At 34.2% G+C, this 21,159-nt stretch overlaps 1 protein-coding gene across 1 annotated transcript; it reads right to left on the reverse strand.

Annotated features, from left to right (window-relative positions):
• LOC109721522 (formin-like protein 8) lies at nt 3,290-8,598 on the reverse strand. The gene is made up of 5 exons (XM_020249172.1): nt 8,092-8,598; nt 6,947-8,040; nt 6,241-6,437; nt 4,695-4,936; nt 3,290-4,453 (listed from the first exon to the last, which is right to left on the reverse strand). The coding sequence occupies exons 1-5, from the start codon at nt 8,452-8,454 to the stop codon at nt 3,668-3,670; spliced, it is 2,682 nt and encodes an 893-aa protein (XP_020104761.1). The 5' UTR covers nt 8,455-8,598; the 3' UTR covers nt 3,290-3,667.

Consider the following 21,159-nt stretch of genomic DNA (forward strand, 5'->3'; position numbering starts at 1 on the left):
CATTTATATCTGCGAAGTCAAAATGGCCATTACATGACTGCAGCAGTAAACTGTTATTTTGGTTATCCCTCTTGTGATTGAGCATTACCTTAAAGGTGCGTTTAGTTCGCGCTATTTTTTTAAGATTCCTAATAATTTAATAAGAATAAAAAAATATAACGGTGTTTGATTAAACGCACTAAGTAATCTACTTGGTAATATTAGATTTACTTGGGAATGAGATTCATCCCAAAGTACTAATCTCATTCCCTTGAGGGAGGGTGGGTATCCTCATGTTAATGGATTAGGATAATCATAATATATCTAATTTTTTTCTTTCTTCCTATCCGTTTGCTAGTTGGTATTATTTTTTTTTATACTCTAATCTCATATCTCTTTTTAAACTTATTTTTTTCTCTCTAAACTTCAATTCTTTTTCTTTTTCTAAACTAAGTTCTCTCTCCCCCTCTTTTTCTAAATTCCCAACTCTCTCACTCCCTTTAGGGGCTGTTTGGTTGTACGCATTTGCAACTGCAGTGCAGTTGCAAATGCTTGCAGCCACAATTCCTTTGTTTGGTTTAGTGTAGTTGAGTTCAACTGCTGCAGTTCCAACTGCACAAGAAGGCCCAAATGCTGCAGTTGGAACTACATCCAAATTGGTCGTAGCTCCAACTGCAGCAGTTGGTGAGGGATAGGATCACCTACAAATTAATAATAACAAATAAATAAATAAATAGCTAAATAAATAAATAATATATGTATATAGGTAAATAAAAATACTTATAAATAAACTCATACTAATAAAATTTTTTAGACAATACAAGCTTTGTGCAAAAAATTAATTTTTTTAAATTTATTTTATTTAAAATATAAATATAGTTTTTTTTTCTAAATTTTTATAGAATGTGATCGTGTATGTTAATTTAATAAGTTTTAATTAATTATAATTATTAAATTTGATAAAAAAAAAATAAGAGAATCATTTAAATTTTTAAAGTTTGATTTACATATTAAAATTAAATAAATTAAAAATTTTAAATGTGTCGATTAATAAGTTGAAGAATTGTTGAAAAATATAAAAATATTATATATATCTACTTATTTATTTATAAATAGTAAATTTAAATAATTAATAAATGTATACAATTATTTTATGTTTAGTGAAGGTAACCTCACCACTCTATCTGAAGAGGTGACAAAATTAATAAATACAACTATCAGCTTCATATTACCAAACAGAAGAAATGTAACTGCAGCAGTTGCAATTGCGTAAAACCAAACAGACTAGGTGTAGTTATAACTGCAGCATTTGCAACTGCATGTATTTCCAACTACACTGTTTCTGCAACTACATCCAACCAAACGGCCCCTTAAACTCGACTCTATTTCTCTTCCAATTTCTTTAATTATGCTCTCTCTCTCTCTAACCTATATTCTCTCTTCCTTTTTTCTAAAAAAATGTTAAAATTTTTTATAGCATTATCTAAAATTAATTAAAAAATAAAAATAAATTTATTGTATATTTTTTGTAATTTTAAATAACATGACTAAATAATATGACCGTACGAACTAAATATAGGAATACCATATTCTTAGTAATAGAATGAATAGGACTAAAATTATCGGACATCTTTTTGTTTCTAATAATCTTTCATAGTACGAACCAAACGCGCCCTAAAGGGTAGTAGATAAAAAAAAAGAAGTTAAGATTTATTGATTCATTAAATTACATGCAACCTGCAAACTGCTTTTGTTTCATCCTTCCTCGATGAATTTTATTAACTTACAATATTCCTTGATAATGCAGGAGAGAATCCTGGATGATCTTTACTGTAACTATTTCGACCGGGTCTATCTCTCTCTCTCTCTCTCTCTCTCTACACAAAGATCAAAATATCATTATTATTATTATTATTATTTTAGAGATAGGTAGAACGCTACCCGCTTCGTTTATTTCATTTAGAAATAAACTTAGCTGGAAATATGAATCAACTAGGATTCAAATTTGGGTCTCGGATACCAACCACCAAATTCTTTGCCACTTGCTCTAAGCACGGTCGGTAGATCAAAATATTATTGATGTGGAATAAAATCTATGCACAGAGAAAAATGGCTACGGTTATGCAGAAGATTCGCGTAAAGGGGTAGATTCGGATGATTGCATTGTTGGCAGTTCCTTTTATCGTCCTCTTTCTTTTGTTGGTGTTCTTTACATAGTTCAACAAATGGAAATGGTGTGATCTGGTACTGCATTTCTTAGTGTGTGAATTTTTACTTTATTTTTGTTTTTGTTTTTTTTGTTTTTTGGTTTAAAGTGGGGAGCGTGGTATATATAGCATATACTTGTAAATACAATTTGACTAAGGAACAAGAGCAATGTACACTTTCCACTTACATGATCATATCTTACTACCTTGCATTTTGGAAATGTTGAAGCTCTTTCAAATAAATTATAACTTGGGGAGAAAAAAATTTATATCATTTGGGCACTACCATTTCCGTCAAACCGGATGCACTTTCGATTAGATCAACTGATTAAATTTCCAGCTTAAATTGGGTTCGATCTTGACTCAGACCCGACTCAGCCTTGTTTAATCTTTCTTCTTATATTGAGTGCTTTAGGTGTGGTCTAATGAATGTGTAAGGATGAACAACATTTTGTTTTTTCAGTTATTGATCATTTAAAGTTAAGAAATCAAAATTGAAAATTACAAAGAAAAAGAAAGGGGTTATTATGACAAAAGGGAACCATTAAATTGCTTAGATTTTCAACTTGATATCTGAAACTAATACAAATAATGATACAACTTAATTGTATCATTTTGTTGCATGCATCAGACCTTCCCTTTTTTCAATTTTTTGCGAAAAAGGAGTTTTGAGAATATCCAATGTAAATGCCATTTTCATTAATTGGTTTTCCAAATTTGCTGAGCTGTAGCATAGCAATAAGCTCAAAAAGCATCCACAAAACTAGCCCTTCCAACAACCATTTAAGCTCTTTTTAGCAAATTGGAAGGCATATCCAAATCATTAATTTCAACCCTTAAGTTTTTTTTTCTTTTTTTCTTTTTTTTTTGAGAAAAAGCAGTATGCTACCGCTTCATTCAACTAGAAAGTAAACTTAGCTACAAGTTGAGATAACCAGAGCCGCCAAGGACGGGAGAAAAGAAAAGAAAAAACATAAAAGAAAGATAAAAGAGAAAAACAAATGAACAATGCAACCCTTAAGTTACAAGAAGAAAAGCATCAAGTTATATTTCTACAATAACCAAATGTTTAATTAAATAACACATCAAAACTATTTGTGAGGTATGAAATTTGAACTCTTGAATTCAAAACTCTTGGAAAGTTTTCTTCGCCGTCTTCTGAATAGCTTTAGAATATATCAAGTGCAGGTATAAAATTACATCAGGTAATAAAAGTAATATAAATACGACCAAAATAAATAATCCTATCACAACCTAATCTCTCATAAATCAGATTCCCCATTTCTATACCTCAATTATCATCTGAAATTATGCCTCCTCTTGTCCCAAGAATATATTTAGTAGATGTATATATCACTTATTCTCTGTACAAAATATGAACCAGCCATAACTTAAACCAATGTGTTTTTTTAACTCTTATCTTTTGATCTTCGCAAATCACCACGGAGTTATTTGAACAATTTCTTCATTTCTTTCTACGGTCACGAGCTATCCTCATCCGAATTACTACTATCCCTTCTTTGTCCATACCTATGAAGAACCGGCAAAGACGCGCTCGCGGGGATGCGAAAAGAACTAGCTGAACCTACAAATGTCCTCTCCTGCATTCGGCCGACATCCTTGCACACATGATCCAACACCGATAGAAAGTCCCTCACCACCACGAATATCCTCAAAGGGTGCGCCTCCTCCTTTGCGGTGTCTCCGTGGAAGTACCCCGTCGTCTCTTTGACTACGTTCAACGCCCTCTTCTCCTCTCCTCTCACTCTCACTATCTCCCTCTCCGCATCATTTAGAAAAGCCTTCATTCTTTCAAAGAATTTCTTCCCTTGCGTGCATGAATTTTCAAGCTGCAATACTGATTTTATTTTCTCGAGCCCGACTTCCAGCTTTGAGACGTAACTGCTGAGTACGTCGGAGTCCATGGCGGCTGCTTTTTTCACATTGCCTAGTTCGTTGCTTAGTCCAGCTATTACCTTTAAGCCTTGTTTTCTGAACTGCTCTTCCCTCACGGTGTTGTTTGAAGAGTTTTCGAATGTTTGATCGCAGGATAGGCCCTCTGATCGGATGATTTCTTGGACGACGAAGTGGAGTAGGGTCGTTTTCCCGTCGGTCCCTTTGACATCCGCAAGCTTCAGGAGAGTGTCGAGCTTGAAGGCCTTCGCCTCACCTCGGTTGGTTCCTACGTTCATCCGGTTTCCAGTCCTCAGAACTGCTTCTAAGAGCTTTAGGAAGAGTCTACTGCTTCTTAGATCATCACAAGCAGCCTGAATAAACATGTGAGTATTAGCCATTAGTTAACGGAGAGAGTTTCAGGTTTATATTTCATCTCCTTCTATATTTCTTTGATTTTTTCCTTCCATAATATACAGTTCAATGATTTGCAATGAACTAATATTACCGATGAAAATTTTAATGTTTGTAGTATGAAAATGCTCAATAACAACCATAAATAGATCAACAAATCCTGGTGAGGACAGAAAGCCGAAGAATAAGCAATAATTTTACCTCTAGAGTTTCAAAGGATTTTCTCAGATAATTAACTTCCGTCTCAAAGTTGGCTCTGTATAACATAGCATCAACTCTCTTGAAAGCAAAAGGTATATCCAACACAGTTTTCAGAAAGCGCTCTGCAGACCCGAGCTTTGATAAATCACCATTAAAATCTCGAAGTTTTAGTTCTTCCTCTTTTGTGGGAGCCATCTTGACTAAAGTTTCCAGAAGGTCGGTCCCTAGATATTCAGGATTGCCTGTCATGAAAGATTTTTAGATCAGAATTAATCCAACACAAACTCATATCAGTGTAAAAAGTAGATCGAAATGGCTCTCATTTACACATTCCAAAAAGCATAGAATGCAAAAATGATCATATAACAATACCAAATTAGTCATAACAGCTCGTTGTGACTGATATCACCCAAAACCAAAAAAAAAAAAAAAAAATCAAATTCACAATCTCCTTAGTTAATTTATCTTGTTTGAAAAGAATTTCACTTATCGAAAATTCAACTAAACTCTTCTGGTTAAATGCCATTTTGGTTCTAGTTTTATTTCATGCAACAGTAATTTTTCGGTTTTGAAATTCCTTAAATGTTGATCTGCACTTGGGCTCTTCCAGTCATCTAAACTCACGAGGGAAGTATACCCACCAAAACTCTCTTAAAATCCAGGCAGTTAAGCAAGTCGACTGCCAATATACATAGTCCAGAATTTGTTTCCATCAAACTTCCCTTTATCATGCCCAAGAGTTAGAACGAGTTCTCGGTACTTGATCATATAAATATGTAGACCTCAAAAAGATAATATAACTATCCTTATTTCCTACAGCTTGCCAAAATAAATCAAAGGCAATATGGATGACAACTGAAAAAAAAAAAAAAAGGGCATTTAGGTGGCAACGGCTTAATCAGGATGAAGTGCAAATTCAACTTTAATTCAGAGAGGCAACACATTAAATAACAGGTAGCAAAACAGGACATCATCTAAAAATTCACAATCACCTTAGTTAATTTATCTTGTTTGAAAAGAATTTACTTCTCGAAAATTAAATTCTTATTCGTGACGATAACTGATACTGGCATAACTACTGCTTTTGAACATGGATTCATATATAGCAACTCTTCATTAATAAAGTTTACAACCACCAAGAATTCGTGTGACGGCAAAAAGTAGTTGTGGTAATTATCGAACAAAAAAGATGCATGACCAAGGACATAACTTATTCACTCGACATCAGGAGGCCATAAATCCAAAAAGAAGAAACAGCAAATAATGCTAATTTGGGAACAGCATTAAATGATCACCAAGCACTGATTAAAGACTGATAGAATCATTATCACAAGAAGACGCATTTCAAGTAAACTTCGATGTGCAGAGCGAAAACAACTTCCTACCAAAATAGTTTGAATCAAGAAGGCCAAAAAGCATGCTATAAAACAATAACATCAATTCCTACTAGTCGTAAAAATTGAAAAATATAACAGCTGATGCTTGATGATTTGACTGAAAATGATGTGAATAAAGAATGATTAGGACATAAAAGCAAAATGCTCACCATCTAGAAGTGCTTCAGAAACCTCCTCGCGTGTCACATTCAAAGCTCTCAATAGAATCGCTATGTTCTGCGACTTTTTGGGGTCCAGCACTCTGTTCTCCTGCTTGAATGGCGGAAGAACAGTTCTCCTGCTCGCTTCTCTGCCACTAGGGGCTGCGTTGTTGACAAATAACGTCTCGATCATATCCTCGTTCAACCTGCTCAAAGGGGAGAAACAAAAAAAAAAAAAAAAAAAACCAATGTAACAGGGTAAATAAAGTATAATGCTACTAAGGTACAAAGATGTAGATCTTATTTGAGCTATGATCGATTTTCATTATAACTGAGTTTCGCTTAGGTGGAGTATGCACCGACAAACTATGTGAAAGCTCCATCATAACTATGCATCTCACTTTACTTAGCATGATAATGCAGTTAATTAGATTGTTTAGGCGAACCGAGATGCACAGTCGGAATAGAGCCTTCACAGCCGAATATATTCAGTTAGTAAGTCCCGATCAAAATATAGCAGTTTTGACCTTTTAGACCAAATATTTTGGAATATAATATTAGTTAGTTAATGAAAACCATTAAAATTGTAACAGAATTTCCAGTACCTAATTGAAAATGCACTGTAATTCGAATCAAAGAACGAAGAAGAGAAATTTGAAATGAAAAAGTTAAAAAAAAAAAAAAGAAAAAAATTAAAGAGAAGTGGTGATCTTACTGGAATGAACTGGATTTCAATTGGTCCCACACCATTGTTCGATCGGAAGTTGCTCGGACTTTGTCCCAGTGGAGAGGCTTCAGCCTCGGCTTCGATTCACCCTCCAGTGAATTGTCGCCATTTCCGTCGAGCGCGTGCGAAGAAGAGCCCCCGTTCTCATTGCTAGGGTTAGAGGAGGAAGAAGAAGAGCCCAACGCATTAATCCGAGATACCTCCATCGGAAGCGGCTTCAGCAATCGCCGCCGCGACGAGGGCGCAACCGGTGATGGCGAATCGGGAGCTTCTAGAGGCCGCGGCTCCTTGCGCGCCACCGCCGCCGCATCCGAAGGCGGCGGCGGCGGCGGCGGCGGCGGTGGCGTTTTGGCAATGTTGTGCATCCTGGGAGGCGGCGGCGGCGGTGGTGGGGGAGGAGGAGGAGGAGGAGGAGGAGGAGGAGGTCGAGGATGCGAGTGGTGGGGGATGAGACCTTTGACGACGCTGAGTGCGATACCGGAGAAGACGAAGAAGCCCACCGCCTTCGCCACGGCGGCTTCTTTTGATCGGCCCTTCCGGCCATCTTCTCCGGCGGCGGCGGCGGCGGCGTCGGAGGAGGAGGGCATCGTTGCGANGAGCGGCCGCAGATCCGGGCTCGGGTGGTGCACCTCGAGGACCCGCTCCGTCCCGAGCTTCCGATACGGCGAATCGATCGACTCGGCGCTCTCCGACCTCCTCCCGCCGGGGGACTCCACCGTCCCGAGGTAGAGCATCTCGGCGCCGCCGCCGCCGCGGGCGGTCCGACGCGCCCCGCCGTCGCCGACGCCGCCGATGAGCTTCGCGGCGTCCGGGGGTCTCCGGCTCCTCCGGCGACGGTAGAGCACGAAGCAGGAGACGGCGAGCAGCGCCGCCGCGGCGACCGCGGCGGAGGAGGCGACGGCCGCGGCGACGGCAACGGCGCGGTGGCGGCGGCGCTCCGAGGCGGCGCGGGGGACATCGGCGGTGGACGAGTCGGCGGCAGCTGTGGTGGTGGACGGCGGCGGCGGGGGCGGCGACTGCGCGGCCCATGCCCTCCATCTCGGCAGCGAGGAGGCGGCGCCCGTGCGCCCCTCGAAGCAGTCCTACCGGATCCTCANGAAGCAGGAGACGGCGAGCAGCGCCGCCGCGGCGACCGCGGCGGAGGAGGCGACGGCCGCGGCGACGGCAACGGCGCGGTGGCGGCGGCGCTCCGAGGCGGCGCGGGGGACATCGGCGGTGGACGAGTCGGCGGCAGCTGTGGTGGTGGACGGCGGCGGCGGGGGCGGCGACTGGGGAAAGAAGTCGCCGTCGGGGGGGGCGGCGGCGGCGGTGAAGTCCGGCGGAGGCGGCGGGGTCCACTGGATGGGGAACAGGGGCTCGTGCAGGACCCTGCGGCCTCCTCCGCCGTCCGATGTCGCAGCGACGGTGGACGATGGCGATGAGCGGAGCACGACAGCGGAGTGGAGAAGGATCAGCGCCAATAAGAGGATTGGGGGATTTGTAGGGTTCGCATTCATGGTGGGAGAATTTGGTGGCGCATGCACATATTTCGTTTCGTCGGAAGCGAGAGACTCATCAGTGTTTGTTAGCAAAAGGCTAAAGAGGTCGGGGAGGCGTGCGGGGGAAGTTATTGGTGAGCAACGCAAGAGATCTCCGAGAGCTCTCACCGCGTGCAATTTTAACGCCACGAGAACTACGAAGACCGCTGCAAAGACTCTTCTCCTATTGGCTTAACTGCCACGTCAGCTGCCTCTCCACCAATGGTAACCGAGTTGAGTCTTGTTCTTTTCTCGGCGTACTAAATTTCCATCCTCTACAAACTTCTCTATGGACCATGTTCACCACGCCGTCGTGGACCGACCAATCCATTCCCAGTCCATTAGATTTTAAATTTTCAAAAAAAAACACTCCAAAGTTTTGAATTTTTATTTAAAATCAATATTTTTCTTCAATCTGGCTGGAAATTGGGAAGAAATTTCTTGAGGTCCACGATGACGTGGTGAACCAGGTTCATAAAAGAGCTCCAAATTCTTTACTGGGATAGTGACGTCAGAGACTTGTGGGAGCGATGCCCCGCATTTCGGCTCCGTAAATTCGCTCTCCGGGGCTCTGTCGAGCCGAATGCCACGTGGCAGAAGAAGAATCTGCTTTTACAGAAATTATTGCCTGCAACCGGTGTACACATTCCCGCCACCGTACACCGTTACACCGCATGCAATATACTAATTTTTTTTAATCTAATAATAACGATCGAGAGTTTACATGTGTGGTGTACAAATAATTCCTATACACCCGGTGCGAACAACAGTTTCTCCTCCACTTTGTTATCATTCCCTTCTATCCGACCTTAAATTACTGTATTAACCCCACCCCACATCAAACAGTTTAATTAATCGTACTTATGCGGTGGATCAGATACGCAACCCCGAACACCGAACACCTCAACGTTGTAACAGTGCGACGTGGCCCCTCGCAGATGCCTCTATCACGGATTGAACGGCGGAGATTGGTGTCCCGCATAGGTACGGCCGGTGCGGACGCCCGCAGCGAGGTACGCTCCCGATTTTTCCGCTTTCCGAGCCTTCTCTTTTGGCTCTTCTTTCCCGATTTTTCTAATTCGCACGTCAAGCATCACCCTTTTGGCTCCCCTGTCACGTGCGTAAAGAGGAAAATTTTGGGGAACGTCCTCGGTGTAGCGGTTATATGTCACGCCCTTTTTGGGTAAAGTGAGATTACGGTTTTGCCCTCGGGGTGGGGGAACTGGACAAAGAGTGGGGGTCTGGGTTATGCGGGGCCATTTATGGGGAAAGGATCGGTCGAATTCGATCAGGGGAAGTACGTTAATTGGACGGCCCAGATGGGAGGACTACTATTAGTGAAAAAATGCGTGTGGAAACTGCAAAGGGAGCGTGCGTGCATGATATAAGAAAAGGAAAAGGTGAAAAATTAGAAAAAAAAATGCATGGAGACTAGGGGCGGAAACGAGCCGAGCTCGAGCGAGCTTATGTCAGCTCAAATTCGGCTTGAAATTAATTTCGAGCCTAAATCTAGGCTCAAGCTCGGCTTGAAATTAATTCGAGCCGAGCTCGAGCGAGCCTAATTTCGAGTCGAGCCGAGCTCGAGCTCTAACGAGCCGATTGAATTTCCCGACATTATAATAATCAATAGTTTAATTTTTATAACATTACCTACAATTTGATGCAACATGTCCAATAGTTTAAAATACAAAATAATTATAAGAAATGTGAGCTAGGGTGACTTCCTGACTAGATGAGGGTCAGAGAGAGAGAGAGAGAGGAAAAAAAAAGGATTTGAAAATTTGAATGTTATCATATTTTAGGGTTATGTGCAACAGTGAAAGTCTGAAAGAGAGAGTGTGTTATGTAAATTTAGAGTTGGACTCAATTTGACGATTTGTTACTTGTTGGTTTATTTTATGACAATAATAATGGCCCAATTAATTAAAGCTAATAATACTAATCAACACACTATATAATCTTCACTACATCATATCTATAACATATTATATTAATGAAGTCCGGTGCTAATCTTTTATGAGTATTGCGTCCTCTTAACTCATAAGTTTTCGACCCTTGATTTTATTTCAATTAATCATTTCATCGCCAGTATATATATACTATAATATATATATTATATGAAGTCGGCTGTATCTTTATGAGTATTGGCTCCTTTATACTCATAAGTTTTCGACCCTTAGATTTATTTCATTAATCATTTCCATCCGTTAGATCATACTATTTAACCAACTACCCAGTCAACCTTAGGGGACCACTATCATTTTAAGTGGGGACCACCATCATCCTAACCACACATCCCATCAATCAACGGTTAAAAATTTATGAGTACAAGGGGGTCTATACTCATAAGAGTCATAGTATCGCCAGCACTATATCTCTATACTTTCTATATATCATAGTATCTCTACTATATATATATATATTTGATCTTTTCGAGCTTTTCGAGCCTAATTCGAACGAGCCGAGTAATACTCAAGCTCGGCTTGAAATGAATTTTGAGCCTTTTATTTTGTTCAAGCTCGGCTCATTTAATTTCGAGTCGAGCTCGAGCGAGCCGAATATCGAGCCGAACATGAGTCGAACGCGAGCCGGCTCGCTCGTTTGCCAGCCCTAATGGAGACCCCTCAACGATAGGGAATTTGAAATTAGACCGTTAACTTTATTTTTATTTTAGAGACAATTGTATACCGCTATGTATAAAATAATAAATAAATTTCTACAAAACTTAATTAACTAGATTTATCACTTTAATAATTTTTCTGCCTGTGACTATATATACCTTCTGTTACAAATATATAGATAACTATGAGCTAGCTATAGTTTGGCAACATTGAAGGCAAGGCCTTTTGTCGCAACGTAGACGAGATACGCTGCAGAGTAGGGACAAATTTGTAAGATAAAATAATCATTTCATGTACTCACCTTTAAAAAAAATTAACGAATAATCAAACAGCAATGATTAATATGAATATAACAGAACTTTTGGAGAGTTATATTTGCAAACTACAAAATTTTTGGGCGTATAAATTTAATCACTTAAACTTTATAGAAATTTTTCTGTTATTCGATATCTTTGTAATGAGCCGAATGACATTAACCCTTTATTTTATTAGTTCATTATTGGTATTTGTTAGACTTTTATTTTGTTATTTGAATTATTTTAGTCAATTAAAATATTAATTAGTGAAGTTTAAAACTTTATTAGTTTAAATTTTAGTAAAATTTATTTGATAGTTTTAAGCAAATTTTTTTTTAATTTGATTGACTAAAATTACCTAAATTAAAATAAAAAAGTTAATAAATTTTCAATAGAAAGAAATTAAGTTTACTAAATTAAAATAAAAAGTAATAAATTTTCATTAGAAAGAAATTAAGTTTAGCGACTTCATTTCAAAAGGAAGTGCACCTCTGAGACGAGTTCACTGTCAATTCACTACTGAATCAGATAGTTCAGATAAATCCCAAAAGGGAATAAGCAGCAAGATTGTCTTCGCAAGTGAATATAAATAGGCTAATTTATAGAAAATCTCTCTGTCAAAACTCAATTTTTCACTTTCCCCTCTTATCATTTAAAAACCTATACTTTGCCTCCTTATCAAATGAAAAATGTTCACAGGAGGATACAGTGTGAACTGTGATAATAAAATAACCATCTTGCCCCTTACTATTTTGCCCCTCATTATATTCATAGGAGAGAAGACTGAGGATATTTTTGGCATAAAAAAATATATAATACTATTTTATAAACGAAACCCTAACGGATTACTAACGGCAGGAGGTGAAGTCAATATTTTTTATTTTATAAAGGGCCAAAGTGTAGGTATTTAATAACAGGAAAAAAAAGTGAAAAATCAGATTTTAACGGAAAAGTTTTATTTATTTTAGCCATATAAATATTAAAAATATAATTTTTCGATAGCTTAAGAGCATGCTTATTTTTGTCGATTTTAGAGATTTAACTCACAACTTTGAGAAATCTTTACGCTAGACTTTTGTTTTGACATCGAAGTTATGAGACCGTTCGAATTCCCAGCCACAACTGTATGGAGGGTTGCTTTTCAACTTCCATTGTTGGGGGTTTGGAAAACTCATAAGATTTTCGCCCTACTTTCCGCTTTTGTAGATAAGCAGTTATTTTATATTACTTAACATAATATTAAAGCAGGAGTTTAAGACATATATTTTTATCTAATCAAAAAATATCGAACCCAAATATAAAAAAATATATTAAATAAAAATACTGTACATAAGGCTACAGTAATTGTGCCTGGATCTATCTTAAAATAGCACACACATGGAAAAAGACTAAATTGTCATAGTTGCACCATGCTATTTATATTTCCAACAAATCAAATTGCACTCCTAGAGTTCATTCATCCAATCATCATTCTTTAGATTATTTTTTTATTACTTTTATCTCAAGAGAAGAGATTTGATCAATTGAGATATAAATGATATGGTATAAGTGTGACGTAGCGGGACTTTTTCATACAAATGAGAGTTGAAAAAGTCACGTACATTCTTTTCCTTATCCAATATATAAAAAAAATAAAAACACACAAAAATTACTTGAACTATAAACTATTTTAAGTCTACTATCTAACCTTTCAAAATTTTAATTTTACTATCTAATTTTTTAATTTATTTGATTTTAGTAAGTTAACGGCACTTTGACTTTTAAATTTAAGCTAATTATTTATTTTAATAAATTTTTAGTTCCGAGAATTGCATGAAGTATATTAACTAAATCTAAAAAAAATATTCAAAATTTGATGTTACAGTATTGTTGACTAAGTCAAAAGAAATAAGTGAAGATGTTAGATAGTAATTTTAAAAGTTGGGCATGAATTCAAAATAATTCATAGTTATGATAAGTTTTATATATTTTTTTTTTAAAAGAAAAAAAAAAAAGGGCAAAAAAAAAAAAAAAAAAAAAAAAAAGGGCAAAGAAGAGGTTGCTTAAGAAGTAGGCAATCTCCATTTCTTTTTGCAAACAAATTGGCCTGCATATACATTAATTTATCCTAAAATAAAAGAGTACAGGGAGGAGGAAGTGTAGAATAACCCAATAGAAGAAGCAAAGGATAGCATATAAAAATAAAAAAATAAAAAATACTCCTATAAGTACTCTGGAAGATACCATACAGTACTGTTGATATATCAACATTATTATTATATTCTAAATATTAATTACTAAAATCCAAATATACTCTAAATTCTAAATCCTAATTTTTTTTTTTATATATGTTAGCCAACATATCAATAACGTAATTGGATACTCCAAAATAGGGTGTCAATGAGCCGAACACAAGTGAGCTGGGGCCGACTCGTGCTTAACTCGTTCCGTAAATGGCCGAACACGAGCTGACTCATGAACAACAAGTTAAAAGGATTAAAAATAATATATATAGAAAATAAATTTATGAGATCTTTCATATTAGACTTTGATCTAATACTTAAAGCTTTACATATAAATGGATATTTTTAAATTGAGTTGGACTTTATATTTAGATTGAGCTAAAAATAAAATAATAAAAATCTACATTATATTATATATAATTATTTATTATATATATAAATATTAAGTATATAAATTATATAAATATAAAATATATGTATCCGAGCCGTTATCAAGCCGAATACGAACAAACTAATCCAAGCTTGTGTTCAACTCGTTTATTAAACGAGCTGAAAAATTTAGCTCATATTTGACTCGTTTATTAAACGAGTAATTTGATATCGAGCTTATTTTGAACTGAATATGAGTCGGTTCGCGAATAGCTAGCTAGATTGCGGCCCGTGCACCAAAGCAAGGACCCAAAACATTTCTTAAAAATGAATTGTTAGTGAATATTGACATATTTAGCAGTATGATGAGAACTAGCGCCAAGCCTAGCCCTAAACGGTGACTTAATATCATTTATATGTTAATTAGAAGATGGGAATTTTTTTTCTCTATATCCTCCCAACCTACTAATATTTAAAAATATTCAATTATTATTATTAATATTAATATTATTTCTGAATTATAATAATAATAATAATTATTATTATTATTATAATTACTAGTATTTACTTTGACTTATTTAGTCAAAGTAAATACTTGTAATAGTAGTAATAGTAATAACAATAATAAAATAAATTATCATTATGTAATAAGAATATTTATTATTACTATTATTAAAAAATTAATTATTTTTAAATATTAATAGGTTTGGAGGATATATATATATATACTATTAAGTCTTATTTTATTTTCTAATTTCAGAAAGAGAGGTCAAATTAAAATTTGTCTTGAAAAGGGCATTAGATTGAAAATAAATATATATTTTTTTTATGAGGGCATTAGCTCCTATGATGATGTTGACGATGATGCGTGTGTGTGGGGAAGGGTGTGGGGACTGTCGGTGCCATGAGTGTGTGTGTGGAAGCTGCTGCTGCTGCTGCTTTGTCTGTCCTCCTTTCCTGCTTTTCTTTTCCTTCTTTCTTTCTTTCTGCGCGCGGCGGAGGAAAAAAAAACATAAAAATCGTACGATCTGATCTGGCGCGGCCCGCGCCGTGATTGCGACGTTTATTCTGCAGCAGCAGCAGCAGCGCATTTTCTTGTTCTTGGGCATTTGGAATGAGCTGTGAATGTGCGCGTCGGCATCATAACTCCCATAAATCGTACTGGGTTTACCATTAGAAAATGGTAAAAGAAACTTTACCCGTCAATGCTCCCTCAACTATACGTTAAAAAAAAATTTAAATGCACCAGATATATTACTGATGCGGTATTTTTATATAGGGGCAATTACTTATATACTTTTAAAAAGTTCTCGACTTTCCGATTTACTCCTCTTAGAAGGCTAATATTGAAAATATCCTTTCTACGTTCCAATCTATTTCTAATATTTATATTCCTAGAGTTAAAATTAAGTCTGTTATTTCTGTAAAATTATTATTTTGCTCTTTTAAATATGCCCTTCTACAATCACTGGCTTTCTTATTTGCCCTTAAAGTCAGGGACACAAAAAGTATTTTGACTTTTGATCTTTTCCAATTTACCCCTATTCCATCACCAATATTTCTTATTTGCCCTTAAGTTAACGGCAAAAATGGCATTTTAATTTTTTTTTAACTGTCGTAGATATTTAACTTACGTTTAACTCAAGTTAACTTAACAAGAGATAACTGCAGGGATATTTTACAATACGGTAGAACATATGAGTGGTATTTTTGAAAGAAAAAAAGTAAGGATAAATCAGATATTTTCCAACGTATGAGAAGTATATAAGCAATTATCCCTTTTATATAATAGAATTATCTTTTTTCTATTGCTACGTCCTATCATGATTAATAAAAAAATATTTTTATTATATTTTTTTTAAAATAAAAAAATATAATTGATTTGTTATTAATGATATGAATGCAAAGGTTATTTTTGAGTAAGAAAATGCTTTTGGTACTCCAAATATTATCCTTTCGTAACAGAAGAAGAATAGTGTTATCAATATACGTACTTTATTGGGACCATTTGATCTAACCAAAGAGAATTGTGTTGTTTAAAAAAATATAAACGTAAATAGTGAATAATGCAGTGTTGTAAAAATAAAATTATAAAGCGTTTGATTATTTTTTAAAAAAGTATCTTTTATTATATAAAACTGTTTGATAAAACTTTTTATTAAATTATTATAAAGTAGTATATGGTGTATTTATAAGTATAAATTTAATTTAGAGTGGTCTCATTAGTTATTTTATAATAACAATTTAAATTTAAAATTATATTTATAATTTAAATTTAAATTCATATTTTGTATTTGAAATTCAAGATCAAAAATTTAAATTTGAATTCTAAAATTGGATTTAAATTTCAGATTCTAATCCAAAATAAAAGTTTAAATCCTAAATTAATTTTACATTAATTTAAGTACAAAAATAGAATTTAAATTCGAAATTGGAACCCATCAAATTTAAATTTAAAATTCGAATTGAAAAAAAATATAACTGTGAATTTTAAAATTTGATTCAAAATATAATTTAACTTTGAAATTTAAATTTATAAAATTTTAACCAATCAAAATTAACTTCCAAAAAAATAAATTGGAGACCAATATTAAAAAAAAAAAAAAAAACACTTGCAGACATTCAGGACCAACATGACAATCAACCCAAAATTTTCTGCCCATTTTTTTTTATTTTTTATTTTGATACTCAAAATTAACTTTCCAAAAAAAAAAGAAGCTCCATCTACGTATAAAAATGGCGTTCCACATTTTGGGGAAAGCCCGTTTTGAATATAATATTTACGCCTATAATTCTATCCAGAGTGTAAAAATAACTTCATATTTTTATATTAAAAATACTGATAAGATGTGTAAAAAAGATTCTAACATTTGAAAGATTAGGATATAGATCTTGCACATGAAGCCTAAATGTACATGCTTGTACAATCGAAAAGTATGTTTTATTTTTAATGTTCAAAAAATTGATAAATTTAGTGCGAAATATTAGCCCTTGGATAGAGGGGGTGTAATTACATAATTTTGCTTTTCAAAATATAATTCTTTTGTATATTAATGTGTTGGGATCTAGAAGCGTATGTATTAATCAATCAAAATTTTCTATATTAAATCAGAGAAATCTTTTCGTTCGATCTGGTTCGTTCGGTTTAAGTCGGGTTGGGTTTTTCTAAATTGTGCCTTTAGGACTGGAATATAGGTTTGTTGGTTAAAAAAAAAATTAATTTATATCAAAAAAATTAAGAGGAAATAATAATGAAAATTTTATTTTACTTTTAAAAACATTTCAGAAGATAATATTAGCTCAATTTTCAATCTAAAAGAATATGTTGGCTCACTTAATCAAGTAATTCGATCAGTTCCGGTTTCAAATTAGACATCCGAACCGAACATCAAAATAAAGATTTTATGTTCAACCAAAAAATCAGTCAAATTGAATCTTTGTTGATTGAATTAGGCTGGTTCAATACAGTGTTTTTGATTTTAACCAAATGGATGACCAACACATTACTAATACCCAAGTACAATATCGTGATAAGCGAAAAAGTCTACAGTATGACACGTACACCACATCATCAATAACGAGCCAATCATCTCTCTTTTTGAGAAAAAAAATACAATAAAATATTTTTCTATTAACTATGATGGAACGGGTGAAACTCAAGAGGGACAATTCTATTGGTTGGAGATATCACGTCAACAATATAAACTGTTGCATTCTAGAATTTTTCGTAATAAGCTTATATCAGTACTCTTTTTTGATGCGTTGGCATCCTGATTGGAAGATTTTGGTACCCCTCAGCTGTAAAAATTTTCGAAACAAACCACTCAACTTCAATTTTCTTAATTTAAGTTTAAACGAACTTCTAATTTTTTTAAAATTTGCATTATTCTAGTTATTTGAGTTAAAATTTTCTTAGATATTGGATCAATGAGTTATTATAGGTTAATTTATCTAATTTTGTTGCTAAATATAAATTATGATGAAAACATTAAAAAAAAATTATAAAAGCAAAAGTTTAGGAGGTGTTACTATTATGTTTAGTTCACCCACTTCTAATTTTACGAAAGCCTCTTCATAATTATAACTCAGTTTCTACTTTTGAATTTCCAGATCAATGATTAACACCAATAAACTTAATTTCAATATGCGTCTTATAACGGTTGACTAAAAATGTTCAATTGTATTTCAATAAAATATTTAATGAGAATTGAACTATGATACTTCTAATAACAGAAGAATAACATTTACTACTATCGACTTTTTAATTCTTCGATTCATAATAGTACTACCATCAAATAATAAATTCTATACATAGACGGCAAATGCTATTTCTCCAATATCAATAATTAATAAAAATTATTAAAAATTTCCCTCAAAAGAAAAAAAAATTATTAAAAATTTTTAACAACACAACAAATTGTTAACTAAGCACACAAGTTAAGTAGGATCACAGGTGAAGAGATTCGAACCTGATGTTAGATTGCGTTGGACTAAGATTTAGGTTTATACTAAGAACCATTATTAGTAGGACACGTCAAAAGGGACTTTTTTACAAAATAACCATATAAAATTTTATAATTTGCAAAATAGCCCTATTAAATTTAAATTTGGTAAATTAACTCTCAAAACGCGGTAAATCATTCACCGCATTTTGAAAATATCTAAATTCTTTTAAAGGCGGGGAATTATTCACCGTCTTCTTCATAATTTTTTGAAAAAGTGAAAAAATAAGGTTGTTAAAATTATACGTAGATTATACGGGAAATAAAAAAAGTAAGATTGTTATGATTGTGTGTGTGTGGAATATTAGAATTTTTGTTTGATTGTTAGAATTGTATGAATAAATTATTAAAATTTTTTTTAATTTTTAGGATTATATGAATATATTATTAGGATTTTTAAATTTTTAAAATTAAATGTGATGTTTGATTATTACGATTGTATGGATAGATTATTAGAATCTTTTTGATTGTTAGGATTATATGAATAGATTTTAAAATTTTCAGGTTGTTAAAATTATATATGATTTGTTGAAATATTTATGTGATTGTTAGAATTGTAAAAAAAATAATAAACAAGTGAATCTTTATGAAAGCGGTGAATCATTCACCGTCTTTAAGAGATTATTTTTTTTTAATATAATTTTGGTAAGATTTTTTTGCAAATAATAAAATTTTAAAAGATTATTTTATAAAAAAGCCCCATCAAAAGGGTCACTTACTGCACAGTTCCTGCACTTCCAATCATCATACGTAAAAAAATAAAGGGAAAACTTCAACAACCCCCATTGTGGTTTCAATTTTTTTCACTTTAGTATTCTGTGGTTTAAAATGTATCAAGTTAGTACCCTGTGGTTTCTTACTTTATCACTTTACTATCATGTGGTTTAAAGTGTATCAAGTTAGTACCCTGTGGTTTTGCACTTTATCACTTTTGTATCCTGTGGTTTTAATTTTATATCAAATCAGTATCCTGTGATTTTTTAAACTATAGGGTACTAAAGTGATAAAGTGTGAAACCACAGGGTACTAAAGTGATAAAGTGCAAAACCACAGGGTACTAACTTGATACACTTTAAACCACAGGGTACTAAAGTGATAAAGTGCAAAACCACAAGGTACTAACTTGATGCACTTTAAATCACAGGGTACTAACTTGATACACTTTAAACCACAGGGTACTAAAATAAAAAAATGTGAAACCACATGAGGGTTTTGAAGTTTTCCCAAAAATAAATAAAACAAACCAACTCGCTAACCGTCTGAAAAGTTAACTCACGTAGACCCCTCCGCATCAGTATAGGACATAGTTAGTTAATTCGGATTTGGCATAAATTCGGTACGGATATAATTCGGATAAAATTCGTCTTCTACTTTTTAAATTTATTGAAAAATACGGCTAAAATACGGATTCGGTAATTATTCGGATACGTAATTTATACGGATATTATACGTTCATCAATTAAAAATTCGGGATCAAAAATTCGGCTATTAAATTAAGTTTTTTTCTCTCAAGATTTATGTTACCATAAATACTGATATTTTTTAAAAATATAAGAATAAATAGCTACAAAATTAAGCTAATTAAGTAAAAAAAATAGCAAACTATATTATAAGAGATTAAGATAGTCTATATTTAAATATAAAATATAGAAGGTTCACATAATATATTTAATTATTATAATTTATATTTATAAATAAAATATATCTAAAATATATTATATAATAATGTATTTATATTAAAAAATAATATATATATTATAATATATATTATTATATATATATATATATATAATATAACATGGTTGAAGGTGCCGCCCCGTGCCGTACCGTGCCCCAAGAAGGGGGCACGGTTAGGGGGGGGTCTCGGACCCCCCCTGGGTGCCGCGGCACAGCCGCGTGCCGCTCGAGACAAAGCGGCACGCGGCCATGTGCGGCGGCACTGTGCCGGTGCCGGCCTTTTTTTTTTTTTATAGTTTTTTTGGCTTTTTTTTTTTTTGGTTTTGTCTTTTTTTTTGTTTCTCTGGAATACAGAGCCTTCGCCGGCATTTATTGCTTTTGTTCACTTTTCTTTATTTTTTTTGACATTGTGTTGTCTTTTTGTCAACTTTTTTTTTCTTTTGGGCTGATGCTTTTTTTTATTTTGCCTTTTAGCTTTTCTTTTGACTTTTCTTTTTCTTGTTAAATTAAAATTATTTACCCGAGCCCTCCGCTTCACCACCACCACAGACATCCATTTTTTCTTCGCAAATTTTTTGTCAAAATTTGTCGCACGCGAAGTTTTCGATGAATCAAGGAAAAAAATTGATCTCCTAAACAAATTTTGATTAGATATTTTTAAAGAATAAAAAAAATATGGATGTAATTGCGGTACTATTCTCGTTGTTCTAGTTATTATATACTTCCTAATCGAATCAATATATAAGATTTGAAACGTTTTTCGAAAAAAATAAAATTTTCTATCATTTTATCTGTTATAATTTTTTAAATTACAAAAAAATTAAAAACAAAAGAATTTTCAATTGTTACAGCAAGTATAGTTGTACTTTTCAAATAAAAAAAAATAAAAACAAAAGAATTTTAATTTATATTCTACATCAGGTATAGTTGTACTTTATATACAAAATGCTTACATGCATGTTAATTGATGAGTATAATAAGCTATACATAGCAAAAA

The sequence above is a fragment of the Ananas comosus genome, linkage group 15, assembly GCF_001540865.1.
Source record: "Ananas comosus cultivar F153 linkage group 15, ASM154086v1, whole genome shotgun sequence".
Taxonomy (NCBI): Eukaryota; Viridiplantae; Streptophyta; class Magnoliopsida; order Poales; family Bromeliaceae; genus Ananas; species Ananas comosus.